This window comes from Macrobrachium rosenbergii, chromosome 11 (genome assembly GCF_040412425.1).
Source record: "Macrobrachium rosenbergii isolate ZJJX-2024 chromosome 11, ASM4041242v1, whole genome shotgun sequence".
Taxonomy (NCBI): Eukaryota; Metazoa; Arthropoda; class Malacostraca; order Decapoda; family Palaemonidae; genus Macrobrachium; species Macrobrachium rosenbergii.
This window is the reverse complement of record NC_089751.1, coordinates 21,121,698-21,134,458: the sequence shown is the minus strand read 5'-3', so window position 1 is coordinate 21,134,458 and position 12,761 is coordinate 21,121,698. Positions and strand designations below refer to the sequence as shown.

At 39.3% G+C, this 12,761-nt stretch overlaps 1 protein-coding gene across 4 annotated transcripts in view; it reads right to left on the bottom strand.

Moving 5' to 3' along the window:
• Positions 1-12,761, bottom strand: part of Usp30 (ubiquitin specific protease 30) — a 170,490-nt gene that overhangs the window by 37,870 nt on the left and 119,859 nt on the right. For all 4 annotated transcript variants that reach the window (XM_067111307.1, XM_067111305.1, XM_067111306.1 and 1 more), the window contains one exon: positions 6,220-6,375. In XM_067111307.1, the coding sequence (XP_066967408.1) occupies positions 6,220-6,375 (156 nt within the window). The remainder of the gene's footprint in view (positions 1-6,219; positions 6,376-12,761) is intronic.

Genomic DNA, 12,761 nt, shown 5'->3' with positions numbered 1-12,761 from the left:
CGGAAGGCACCCCTCCAAATACAAGCTTTCAAAATACTAAGTTTCGCGGCCATATCTTCTACTGTTATTACTCTACAGGTATGTTAGGACCATCACCCACCCACCCACCCACCCACCCACTTCCACATTGCCTGAAGGCCAAAAATCGATATCTGGATCTCTGGAACGGCTTAAAGGTATTTCGATGAAATTTGGCACAATTAGATACCCTAGTGGGAAACCCCTAAAGCCAGAGTTTCATCCCAGTCAGTTAAATACTTCCAGATTTATAGAAGACCAAGATCAGGGTTTTTGTGTACTCAGAGTTGCTGGGCCTTACTGACTGCCAACTACCGTGGTGGTTGATGACTGACAACTTCCTGAATTATCAAATAAAGCTCTGCAGTCACGGGAACAGAGTAACTGACTGGATCCATGCCAACTGATGCACTATTGTGGCTCTCAGGATGACCTGCCTTAGACAATAAAATATAAATCTTAATAATAAAATTTATTTGGATATACTTATCTAATGTTAAAGATAGCTTATATCTCTGTGCAATAGGCAAGTCAGCTATCAAACAGAAGATCAAATGGCTGCCTGATGACAGTCTAGCACACACGTTCTCCACCAGGTGTGTTTCGAACGTTTTAGCTTGTCAGAATTCTCCTTGTGGGGAGGCTGGGTGGGATCTTCTTTAATAGCAGATAAGTATCCAAATAATAAATTTTATTATCAAAATTTATATTATGATGGAAGAATCTTGCTTTTAAAAACAAAAATAAAATGCTGATCCTGAAAGCCTATGTAGGCTTGAAGATTACTCAAAATCAGCGATAACATGTCACCGAAATCCGGTCTCCAATTGGCAAATTTAAGAACAAAGCTGACATTGACACTCAATGTTGACTAGAGTGCTGGCAGAAACAGAATGAGGTTGTCTGCTAGTAGTTCCTGGTATTCCCATTAGTGGGCGGGACCAGTCACCTGCACTATACTTTGAGGCGTTACCTGCAAATTTTTTAATTTACGCTGCCGTGCAAGCTAACTATAGGCTATGTAATTACTTGGTAAGTCACTTATATAAAATTATATTTTATATATAAGGGGGAGAGAGTGAAGGAAACAACCACAAATTTATCAGCCAACGTGAGTCAAAGAAGACCACAGATTTATCAACCAACATGAGTCAGCAAGGAAGTAGAGAGAGAGAGAGAGAGAGAGAGAGAGAGAGAGAGAGAGAGAGAGAGAGAGAGAGAGAGAGAGAGAGAGAGAGAGAGAGAGAGAGAGAGAATTTACCCAATTGTATCCAGTCTACTAAATATTCCATCTATACTGCCCACAAGCACAAAGCAAAATTACGTTCCCTTCCATTCGCCACACATGGATATACAGTGAATGTTGCCATGTAACACCTTTTTACCTATTTCAGAGAGAGATTACACTCGTTTCCAAAGACTATACTAAATTTTTTTATGATCTATTTGAGAGAGAGACTATATATATATATGTGTGTGCATGTATGTATACACAGTATATATCCAAATGGCTGAATCTATAGCCAGCAATAATGTTTGTTTGCTTCATCACACACCTGGCAGTGCCAATACTGTTTGGTTTGCTCCAAACCCTTCAAACCAAATTTACGAAATCATAAGAGATCTAGAGCTGAAAAGATGGAGGTTGGTAGCAAACTCATACCGCCTTCATGTACCTGGTACTATGCAATAGTCTTGAATGGTGGCATTTCCCATACCACAAACAAATTGTCGGTAAAGAAGAGGCTAAACACTAAACAGTTTCCTAACTTGCTCTTACGACTGTTCACCCATTCCCAAAGGCTCTACTTCTGTGATAACGCACCTTACCATAATCCATGTTAACTTATTCACTTCAACAGGAGCCAAGATAGAGGTAAACTAGAGGGCACCGGTTAATGGATTCATCTTCAGCAAGTGGAAATGGAACTGCGCGAGCTATGCAGTTTAAATACCATGGGGAATCAACCAAAAGCATGGTTGAAACTCCTCAAGTCTAAATGGAGGAACTAAGATGGAAGAGGTGACCATGCTGGAACATCAGCAATGATGCCATGGAATGCTGGAAAACAAAGCCAGATGGAGTGAATGGGTATTCGGGTGGAGAAGGAGAGGATCTTGGAATGACGTCATCAGGTAACCGTGACGACAGACAGTGTCATCTGCACAACACTCAAGAGGCAATTACCGAGAAGCAAGAGTTGTTCTGACACCTGGTTAACTCCTTCTACAAAAGGAAGTGGCTGAAGAGGAAATGCCGCTATTACAAATAATTGTTACATGATCATGGATTTGAGACAATACAGGGGAAAACTGAGAAAGGGGGGAGGGATATTGTTTGCACGGAGATGATATTGGGAGAATAAACTAGTATGCGACTAAGAACTACTGGGCATACATAATAAGACTGTAACCCTAAATAACTCTACAGTTTACACCCATCTTATATCTCTCGCTAGCCGGGTGACACGTGAACTAGTGAATGCATGAGCTAACAACCAATCAACTCAGAGACGGTTGAGTGAGGTGGCGAAGTGCACAGACCTTGTTCCCGAGACATGCCTTGGTTCCCTGTCAGAGAAGATGATGAACTGACGCAGGGCAGTCCAGGCGGTGGGCTACAGACAGATGCCAAGGCTCCGACACCTTCTCTCTCTTATAAATACATGACTATGATAAAAGAATATACAGTATCTCAGTTACTTATATTTTCCTCCAGAACCACACAGGGAGCAAAGGTAGGTGGAGCAGAAAGAGAGACAGAGAGGAATTAACCTAGGCTCTCAGGTAGGCTTAATGGAGGAGGAGGTGAAGCAACACCGGAAGACAAAAGGAAAAGACTTAGTAGGGTTCTGGTGTGCCCTAACAAATTGTCTACGTAAACTATCTTCCAAAAATTTAAAATTTCACAAATAATGAGGCAAACACACTTACATCACCCCTGAGCTGCATGACAACCTTTACTACAAAAAGGGATTATTAAAGGAAATAAAAACATGTTTACCGTACTGAAGCCATGAGGATTATTTCCAAAAAAGGTAAAAGCTCAGGAATCAATTGAGTGTGCACTGACTTAAGCTATCTTGGACATAAGTGTGTTTTGCCTTCAAACACCACAGAAAATTTTTAAAACTCCTCCTCTTGAAGGAATAAGTCTGTCTGGGTAAACCCTCAGTAGTTCAAACTGGACACAGGACACTCATTTCTTCATAGCCTACCTAAGCAATAGAAGTAGGCACTGTCACAATTCTGGGAAGCGCTTACACTTCAATATCTTTTCTCTAGGTAAAGAAAGAAAAGAGAGAGAATGTCACTAGAACAAAGCCCAAGAACAAGAAAGGGCTTGAAGTTCACTGTCACAAAACTAGGAAGGGGTTCACTACTCCTGTACAGTATATCTTTTCTCTAAACAAAAAAAAAGAGAGAGGTCGCCCTAGAACAAAGACCACATACAAGAGAGGGTCTGAAACTCACAATACACTCTTGCTGCAGCAAGAGCTAAAAAGTGTCTTCAAAGTTGTTAGGTGATGCCTTATCAAAAGGCTCAACTCAGGTTAAGGTAATCTCTGAAGGACTACATCTAAATTTCATCATAAATCAAGATAAGAAGATGAAATTTCCTGCACAAAAAATTGAAAACCTCTTCAAACTTTAAACTGTGAGCAATGTTCCAGCAGCATAATGTAGAACTGAAAGCAATGTAAAGTGGTATCCTTGATCACTGTGACAGAAAACTGCTTGGTGTACCTGAGATACTGGTAGAACTTCAAACAGGATCTCTAGTGGAACAGGTGCTGGATCTTATTCTGGACAAGCACCAAGATCAAAAAACTAACCATTGTTATTGATACACAAGTCTGCCAGTGGAGGGCCTTCTAGATTTAAGGATTGCTTCCTTGGCTCATAACTGACAACTGACAATCTCCATGCGGGTAGATGAAGCATGTGGATGTTTGAAGGAATTTCTTGAAAGACTGAAAAAATCTTTTCTGAACATAAGACGCCAAGGAACATCTAACATCAGGAAAGAAAGTTAAGGGAACCAACCCCTTGGAGCCATGAATGAGCTATGAAAATCATCACTGTGACCTGCAAAGCTCACAACTTGTTGAGTATTTCCTCAAACTGCAAGAAGAGGAAAAGCAAAAAGGTCTAGAATAGACCATTCTTGAATGAAGGCAACAACTGGCATCAACTGCCCATGCCTGAGGATCCCGGTATGAAGGGCAATAAACTGGTAGAGTAGTATTTTGGGCAGTCATGAACAGAAGGGTGTTTGGGTCTCTTCAAAGATTCCACAACTTCTGGCAAACCTGAGGAAGAGGAGATTCTGACGCCTTTGGTGAGAATAAACCAGTCGTCCAAACAAGAAGATGACTCCATACTGCTAAAACATCAACTCACAGGAGAAAACTTTATTTTGACTGAAGGTGTACCTGGAAGTGGAAGTATGTATCCTATATGTCAACAGAAATTATCTTTTTGGCCTTCAGAAAGACCACCGAGAGCAAACTGAAAGAGTCATTGAAAAGGGAGGCATATGAATAAACTTGTTGAGGTAGGAAATGCCCGTGGCTTGATGGCCTCGTTGCGTAACAATTGTCCAATCTCTCTTTCCAAACTCTGAACTTCTGTGTGAAGAGAAGGATATCAGGAAGATGATAGAGGTAAAAGAAACAACAAATGGAATAAAGTTTCCTTGCCTGAGAACCATCATTACCAAAGGTTCAACGAGACACTATGCCAGGCACTTCTGAAAGTCTGCACATGGGCTATGGAGGATCCGCAGAGCCTACTTCTACTTGAACTGGAAGTTCAAAACATCAGTTATGGTTACATGTGTAAACTTTACCACTTCCAATGTGAGCCAGAACACTTCTGAAGTACTGAAGCAGCACTTGATAGAAGTTTGGGAAATTCTACAAGGAAATGACATGCAAAAAAGGCTGTAGTATCTAATACTATCCTGATTCAAGGCATTAGGAGATCGCCGCAAACACATAGGGGTTAAGGAGACTATGATGAGCCACTTTCAAAAAATGGCTACTAATGGCTGAGCAGGGCTACTTAAAATGGTTTATACAAATCTGTTTCTGTTACTTTACAACTGAGTTGAGAAAAGGAAAAAGACATTCCACCCATTAGCCTCAGAGAAGGGCTATCAAGGAGAGAATACAAGTATGAAGCATCATCAAGAAATCTGCCTCTTCAGGATTAATATTTAACTATTATCAATATTATTAAATGTACTAAATACTGACAGAGGCGTAGAATATAATATCTGTCATAGATTGATATATCCACCCCTACGTCACAAAGGTTGGCCATAAAGCCATTAGGTGAGTATTTATTTTTGGTATGGTAGCCTAACCTATAGAATTTAGGCCTATGGTACCCTAGCCTAAGGTACTGTAAACAAGGGATAGCTTATCTTATTGTACTGTAGCCTATGTTGATTTTGACCTGTATGCCTTATAAAACATAGGCTACAAAAAAAGGGGGGGGATGTAGACAGAGTAGATAATATGCATACATACATAAGCCTATCTATATATAAATGCAAAAAACTTTACATATATATATATAAACATATATTACTCTTGAAGTACTCGAGCTGTAGTACTAAGAATGACGGATTCACAAAGAAAAGGGGTGAGGTCAGTGAATGTCACATAGGCACAAAAACTTTTGGAACTATTAGCAGCCTTCTTAGGTTTTTGTCCATCTGGTATTCTGAGATTCTGATTCCACTCCTTAATCACAATCATTATTTTCCAAAGTTAAATTCAACGGTACAGTATATGGGTACCCATTATTTAATCAACTGTGGTTATCTGTAGCCGGTGGGGAGGAGGGCATGGGACAAGTGACCTTGAAAAACACTTCATAAGTTCTTCCAAGTTAAAGCAAACTGTAATTTGATAACAACAATGAACACAGTCTCACAGTAAAGTGCTGAAAAAAGTGCATGAAGCAAACTTACTTGTCAAATAAGATGAAATCATGAAAAGGCAAAAAGGAGAGATGTTGGAAGAAAAAACAGCGTTTCGGAATGAGATGATTTGACAGGCAAATTGGGACACTATTCTTAATCACGGAAGTTAACCATTAATTTTTTCAGTATTAAAAATAAGAGGTTTGTAAACACTGTAGTAAGGACACACACGTTATTTAAACATTTGAAATGTAAACTATACATACCACAAAGCAGCTTATGAAGAGCAGATACTAAAGGTGGAGATGGATCTTGATGTTTGCTACCCAACCAAGAAACAAATAATGGACAGGATGCTAATGACTGCACTAGTGCATTCAAAAAACATGAATTTCCAATATTTGCTAAGCCAGGTATATTCCCTGAAATTACAATACAGTATTAAAACAAACACTTTAATTCTGAAGTTCATTACATGTTTTTGTGAATAAAAATATTTATAATTTATATGAGTAAAAATTGTCCAAAGGAAAAGTTAAGCCACTAGCTACACTGCCATATGATACATTTCTCCTTACGAAGCTTTCACCAACAACAAAATTTAACACTAATGTCATACAAGGTCAGTTACAGTATACAGGCCTATAATCATCAAATTAACATTTTCAGGATGAGCTAGCATGGTTTATTACAAGGTACAAAATAATGCAAAGGTCTTTTCAAAAAAAGTGGAGACTACTCAAGCCACTCACACTTCATACAAACAATGTACAGGTTGACCATCACTAATCCGGCAATCAGTAGTCCAGAACAATCAGTAATCCGGCACAAATTTCAGCTAGAGTAATTTCTAATGTTTCTGCACTAATTTTCAAATTTCCCGGTCGCAGCTGCGCTAACTAACTCGCTCTTGGCCACTTGATTTGGTGGTGCAGTGTGCTGCATCAACAAACTGGTAGCCTAGCCTACATTATACTGAACTCTATTCACATAACAGTATTATACAAAGATCAACATAACGAATGGGCATCTTTTTCATGGATCTTTTAAAAAGTTATGCTGTACTATACTGTTTCCAATTGCATATATTCTCATATTGCTTTTGTGTTATAAATTTCAATCAATGTTTTTTTTGGGAATCGATATCGCCGCATTTAACCAAGTTCAAAGCGCTTTTCTTGCTTCTAGTTAGCGTAAATGAATATGGATACTTTATTTATTTGGGACAAGGATATTTTTCGTTATACGAAGTGTTTTTAAGTCAAAATATAACAAATAGGTCTCGCTGTGAAATTAATTTAGCTATTTTTTCGTTAATATATGACGTTTGCGGGAATTGCGGCTGGCCATTTTGGGGGCATGTTTTTTTTTAGTAAAAAAAATCAAGATTCCGTTCGCTATTTTCTCTTGATTTCATCATAATACGAGCTTTACGTATTTATCTTTTATCGGCGTGAAAACATTATAATTTGTATTCTTTCATGCCCAGTAGTTTTGATTAAAATACATTCTCTCCAGCTTTATTTACGGTCGAGTTTCATCCATGTTGCCGATGCACGATAATTTATAGTCATTAGCAGCTTGAATAATGTTTTCTCAGCTTCAGCTACAACTTGCAGCTTAAAGTTACTGTAGCAGTATATTTCCCTGCTGATCTTTTCTCCAAAGCGAACAAGTGTATAGTGTAAAAAATATTTCAGTCCTATTGTACAGTACTTAACATCATTTGCAACATAACTACAGTAATTGTGTATTACCGTACGATGGTTGAAATACAAGCACAACAGTTGTTATCCGATATGATTATTAGCTAACCCCATCGTAAACTCGAAATATCCTAAGTCGAATTATCATAACTCGAGCACTACCTGTATTTGATAATTGTCTTTTCTTTATTAACCAACTTGTACTGATTTATGGGATATTTTAATTCTAGGATGAGGTTCTTAGCTACTTTGTTTCGTGTATTCTAACCTAATAAATGGCTAATCTGGCAAAATGGCTAATCCGGCACCCTCTAGGTCCAAATGATGCCGGATTAGTGATGGTCAACCTGTATAACCTTTACAGGCACAAAATAGCAAGGAAGGCCTTCTCTTTGTTGACCAACCTCAAGGACAGAGCTGGAGAATAGGAATACAAGGGCTGGTGGGAAGGCTTGAAGAATGAGGTAATGTTGTTTTAAGAACATCAGAAGCTACAAGTTCTCTTAAACGAAGCTTCCACAATGTTACCAGAAATCCTAAGGCAACTAATTTGTGACTGAGGTCAAAGCACCAAACAAGTTTTGAACATGGACAAGATGAGCTTCTTCCTGAACATAAAATTTAGATCACTTTTCAAAGCTGAATATCTGATTCTTTTGAGAGAAACAGCAGGAATTACTGCAGTTGCAGAGGTTTTTAATGTTGAAGGTTTTGCTGTACCAGTACTATTAAAAGCACTATGCTGAGTACCATAAGATTCATCTTAACAATTTTTTCATTTTACTGACAATTTTTGGAAGGGATGAGTCTCTGATTAGTTGGTACCCATAAGCTATTTATTTGCTATATATTCATGTATGCTTATTCAACATTCTCTCCCAAATCAATAAAATATATTAGAACAGTCATAACTTTAGCCATTCATTTCCAATGATAATTTACAGCATTCCTTAGTTCTTAATTTGCACTTTCTTATATTAAAATTCAAATGTCTACTGTAATTTTGCATGTTCAGTTTCTTCACAAAGTAAACATTCAAAAGAAAAAGATCTAAAATTTCCTTATCAGAGAAGCCTTGTACAGTAATTCCTCTGAATAAATCACTTCACTGACCTGACTAAAGAAAATATCTGGCTTCAGAGATATGATGACATCTTGAGATGGTCTCAGATTGAGCAGAATGACAGCTTGTGAGTCATCTTTGACCTTGCTCATGACATTTCTTCCACATTTTTTTTATAATCTCCATTTGTATTCTACTAATCCACCTTTCAAGATAATACTACATTCTGGTTTGTAATTTAGGATGTACCATAACAATATGGGTTGCTCTCTTTCTGTAAGAGTTACTGGCAGGTGTATCCTAAGTAAGTCTGGAATGTAGTCTGATAATAAAGACAGGAAAACCAGTAAGAATGCAGTGCTGCTGCTCCACAGAAGGAGTAAGACGGAAGAATATATAGGCTAAAGGCCAGTCACACTACCATTTAACCCCAGCATCATGCCCCTCAAGTACCTTGGGCGAGATGCTTCTGTCTGAAAGGAACTGGGTGCTTACCCAACCTCCTGAGCAACCTCAGAGGTCCCAGAGAAAAGGAGACTGGAAACCTGTGGGTGAAGTCCCAAGATAGGATGAGGTGAAAGTTGTCTGCTTTTGACACTTGCTCATTGTCACTGAAAATTTACTCTGAAATGCCAGGAATGGTTCCATGTCCCTGACTTCAAAAGTTTTCATGTGAGCTGTTCAAGTGATTACTTGTCAGGCATGTCTTAAGATCATCTCAAACATTAGAATGCCAGAAAGAAGGAAGATATTCTACACTTACTTCCTGTGTTTGCTGGTACTAATTAGAGGCACCGACACTCTTGACTTCAGAAGTTAGGTCCTACTTTGGTAGCATACACAGCTCACAATGAGTATGGAAGCCTTTGGATAGAGGAAAAAAAAAGGCTCATTTTTCTTGTAAGACTGACAAAACCTGCTTTGTCAACAGGGGAGAAGGAAAAAATTTTCCCCCTTGTTGATGTAAGTCACTGACGATATGTTGTCACTCAACAACAGTACAAAATGATTCATCAAACAGTCTTGGAAGTGCAAGGCTAGCTTTCTTTCCAAAGAGTTAATGTGCGGATACAGATTGCCCTCAGCTCAAACACTTGAGATGAAAAAACCCCAAAGCTATGTTCCTCACACCCCCTCCAATGTGGCTGTGAGCAGACACATTTCGGGAGGGGAAGAGTTCAAGGGAACTCCCATGAGCAAGTTCCTGTTGTCTAGCAATCATTCAAGATGGGAGGAAGGATTGCTTAGAAATGATCAATACTGCTTCAGTTGTCACCATAGCAGGCAAAGAGGTCACTCATGTGGGATGAACCTTCCTCAAATATGACATGTGGCCCAGGAGAACCACCAAAGCCAAGGTATAACTGACAGGAAAGAGTACCTTGGAGTTTTGTTTGCTGCTTGGAGATGAGAACAGACTTCTCCCTGATTATCACAATCCCCAGATAATGGCAAAATGTGAGCAGATGATCTCTGTCTGAAGTTAATCCACCTCTGAGGATGTCAGAACAAACAAGTTTAATACGTAATGAAGCACACGTATACTACTTGAATGAGTCTATACTGAAAGCAAGGGTCGACACTCTCGTGAACACCCACCCATGAAAACATTTGCCAGCCTAAAGAATGAAGCTTGAACTGTTAAGCAGTCCCACTGAAGACAAGTGGTGGTCCTTCCAGGGTCCTACGCCAGTTACTTCACTGCCTGCTTATGTGAACACCCAGAACCAGTTGACACCCGACAAGCTGAAGACATACCCATAAAGGAGTTCTGAGCCATTGTCAACTGAATCGAACACTAGAACTAGTAAAGGGTATAGTGAATAGGTATGTGCTGAAATGCAAATGCAACCAAGGGCTGGCAGTGAGCCATAGGCCAGGTAAGGAGCAGCACAATCATATGAAATCAGACTAGGTAGAAGCCTAATGCTTGCCGACCCCTTGACTTTACATGTACATTTTGGCGACCATGAGTGCACTGATCAAGAGGGTAGTATTGGCTGGGGCAGGTTATGGAGTGTACTCAGTATGACTAGTGCCAGTCATAATTTGGGTCAGCCACAGGTGCCCTAGCGCCACTAGGTTGGCCATCACAGATGGGTCAACTACAGCTCAGAATTTTTTTCTGAATACGTATAGATCTTCCATGACTCGTGTTTCACCTTTGATACTGTGCAGTATCCAGCATGTAAACACACTGTCCAAGGACTATAACACACTGAGCAAGGGGTAATGCTGGCACTACCATACATGGGTTATGAGTTTGCTCCTTTCCTGTTCACGGAAACATCTTGTCTAATCAGTATCGATGGTAAAACACAAGTTGAGGAAGATCTGTACTCAGAACAAAGTTCTGAGCTTTACTTGAGTAATCTGCACAACTCTCTCAGATCTGTGGTCACACTGAATGATACGCTTACATAAAAGACTTTTTTTTTGTAATCCAGTATAAACAAATATTCAAACCTAATATCTTTGTGACAACCTGTTATGTTTAATTAGAAGCTGATCATACTTTGTCACAAATGAAGTATTTCAGACATCATCATTTGTGCCACAGTCTGACAATTATCAAGAGAAAGGCAGATGTCAACAGTAAGTCAGAAAAATAAGAGTTAAACCCTTCAACAACTACAGCCATGGTACAAGTCCACCTGCAGTGATGTCTAAATAGCCTAGCAGTGCTGCCAGAGAAAAAGTAAAGCTGACACTTTCGTGAGTGTGTGGATTTCAGATCCTCTCACTCACTTATTGCTAGTTTACTACCTTGTTACCAAGCTTGACCAGACCAGCTTTGCTGAAGGTAAATCTAGGCCCATATGAAAGATTTTTAATTATTCATGAAAACAAACATGATTTCATCATGGTATCAAGCCAATTAGGATATATTAAGTGATCACAAGTGATACTTTAGGCATAAAAAGGAGTGAAATAACTAAAATGACAACATTCATTAGGCTAAATATGGAGTAAGGCTATTCCTGAAAAAGACCAGGTCTGTACATTAATTATACTAGTATTAGGCTAAGCTGTTCATTTGCAGCAATTTTGGCACTGAAGTAAAATGTCATGTGTATGCCTGAAATATCCATTAGCATAAAATATGGGTTAAACAGAAGATTACCTCGCCCCTCTAGGTTCAGTAACTACCAGTTTACGTGCAAAATGGGCGCCATGTTTAGTACCTGTCCCTTGGGGATGAGTGCAATTATACAAAAAAAGATGGTATAAAAAACATGAACAAAAGATATAAATGTAATCAAATGCATAAAAAAGGCAGTAAACTCACAATTTTTGAAAGTTTATTGTATTTTTCCTAACTATACAAACCTGAGGTCCTTTACATTAGGAATTATTTACGGCAAGGTTGGACATGGCTGTAAAACTCTTGAACAAGGCGGTTAGGCAGTAACTACTGTCAGGTAAGCAGGAATACCCGCCTGCCCAGATGTAAACATTCCAATTTGCCTTCCGACCCAAGTTCAGATTGAGGGGTGGCATGAGGCAGGCAGGCATAAAAATGTAATGTAAAGGACCTCAGGTTTGTATAGTTAGGAAAAATACAATTTACTTTTAAAAAATGTGATTTTTTTCGACACAATATACCAACCATCGGTACTTTACATTAGGAAGACTCATTGGTTGGAGGGAGGAATCTGAGTGAGTCTTGAACTGAATGGAGTCCTGCACACCTGGGCTACCCCTCCTGGTCGAAAGAGCAAGGAAGAGTACTGTGCCTCTGACATAATGATCGGAGTGTAGGAACTGCAAGATCAAATGTCAGATACTGAAACTTTTTGCATGAGTGAGGAAACGTAAATAGGCTGGGAATAATCTAAGAGTTGGAGGCAGTAAGGAAAACCCTATCTCCGCCAGAGTCTCCTTCCTCCCTTTGCAAGAGGAAGGAGTGGAATTGCCTCCATGATTCTAGAAGAAAAATAGAACGGGCGCTCGATGTGTAGTCTTACTGCATCAGATGCCAGATCCAGCAAGTGCCAGTTCGAGTCCTATTCTCATCCCGAAGGAGGAGAAGTAGGAA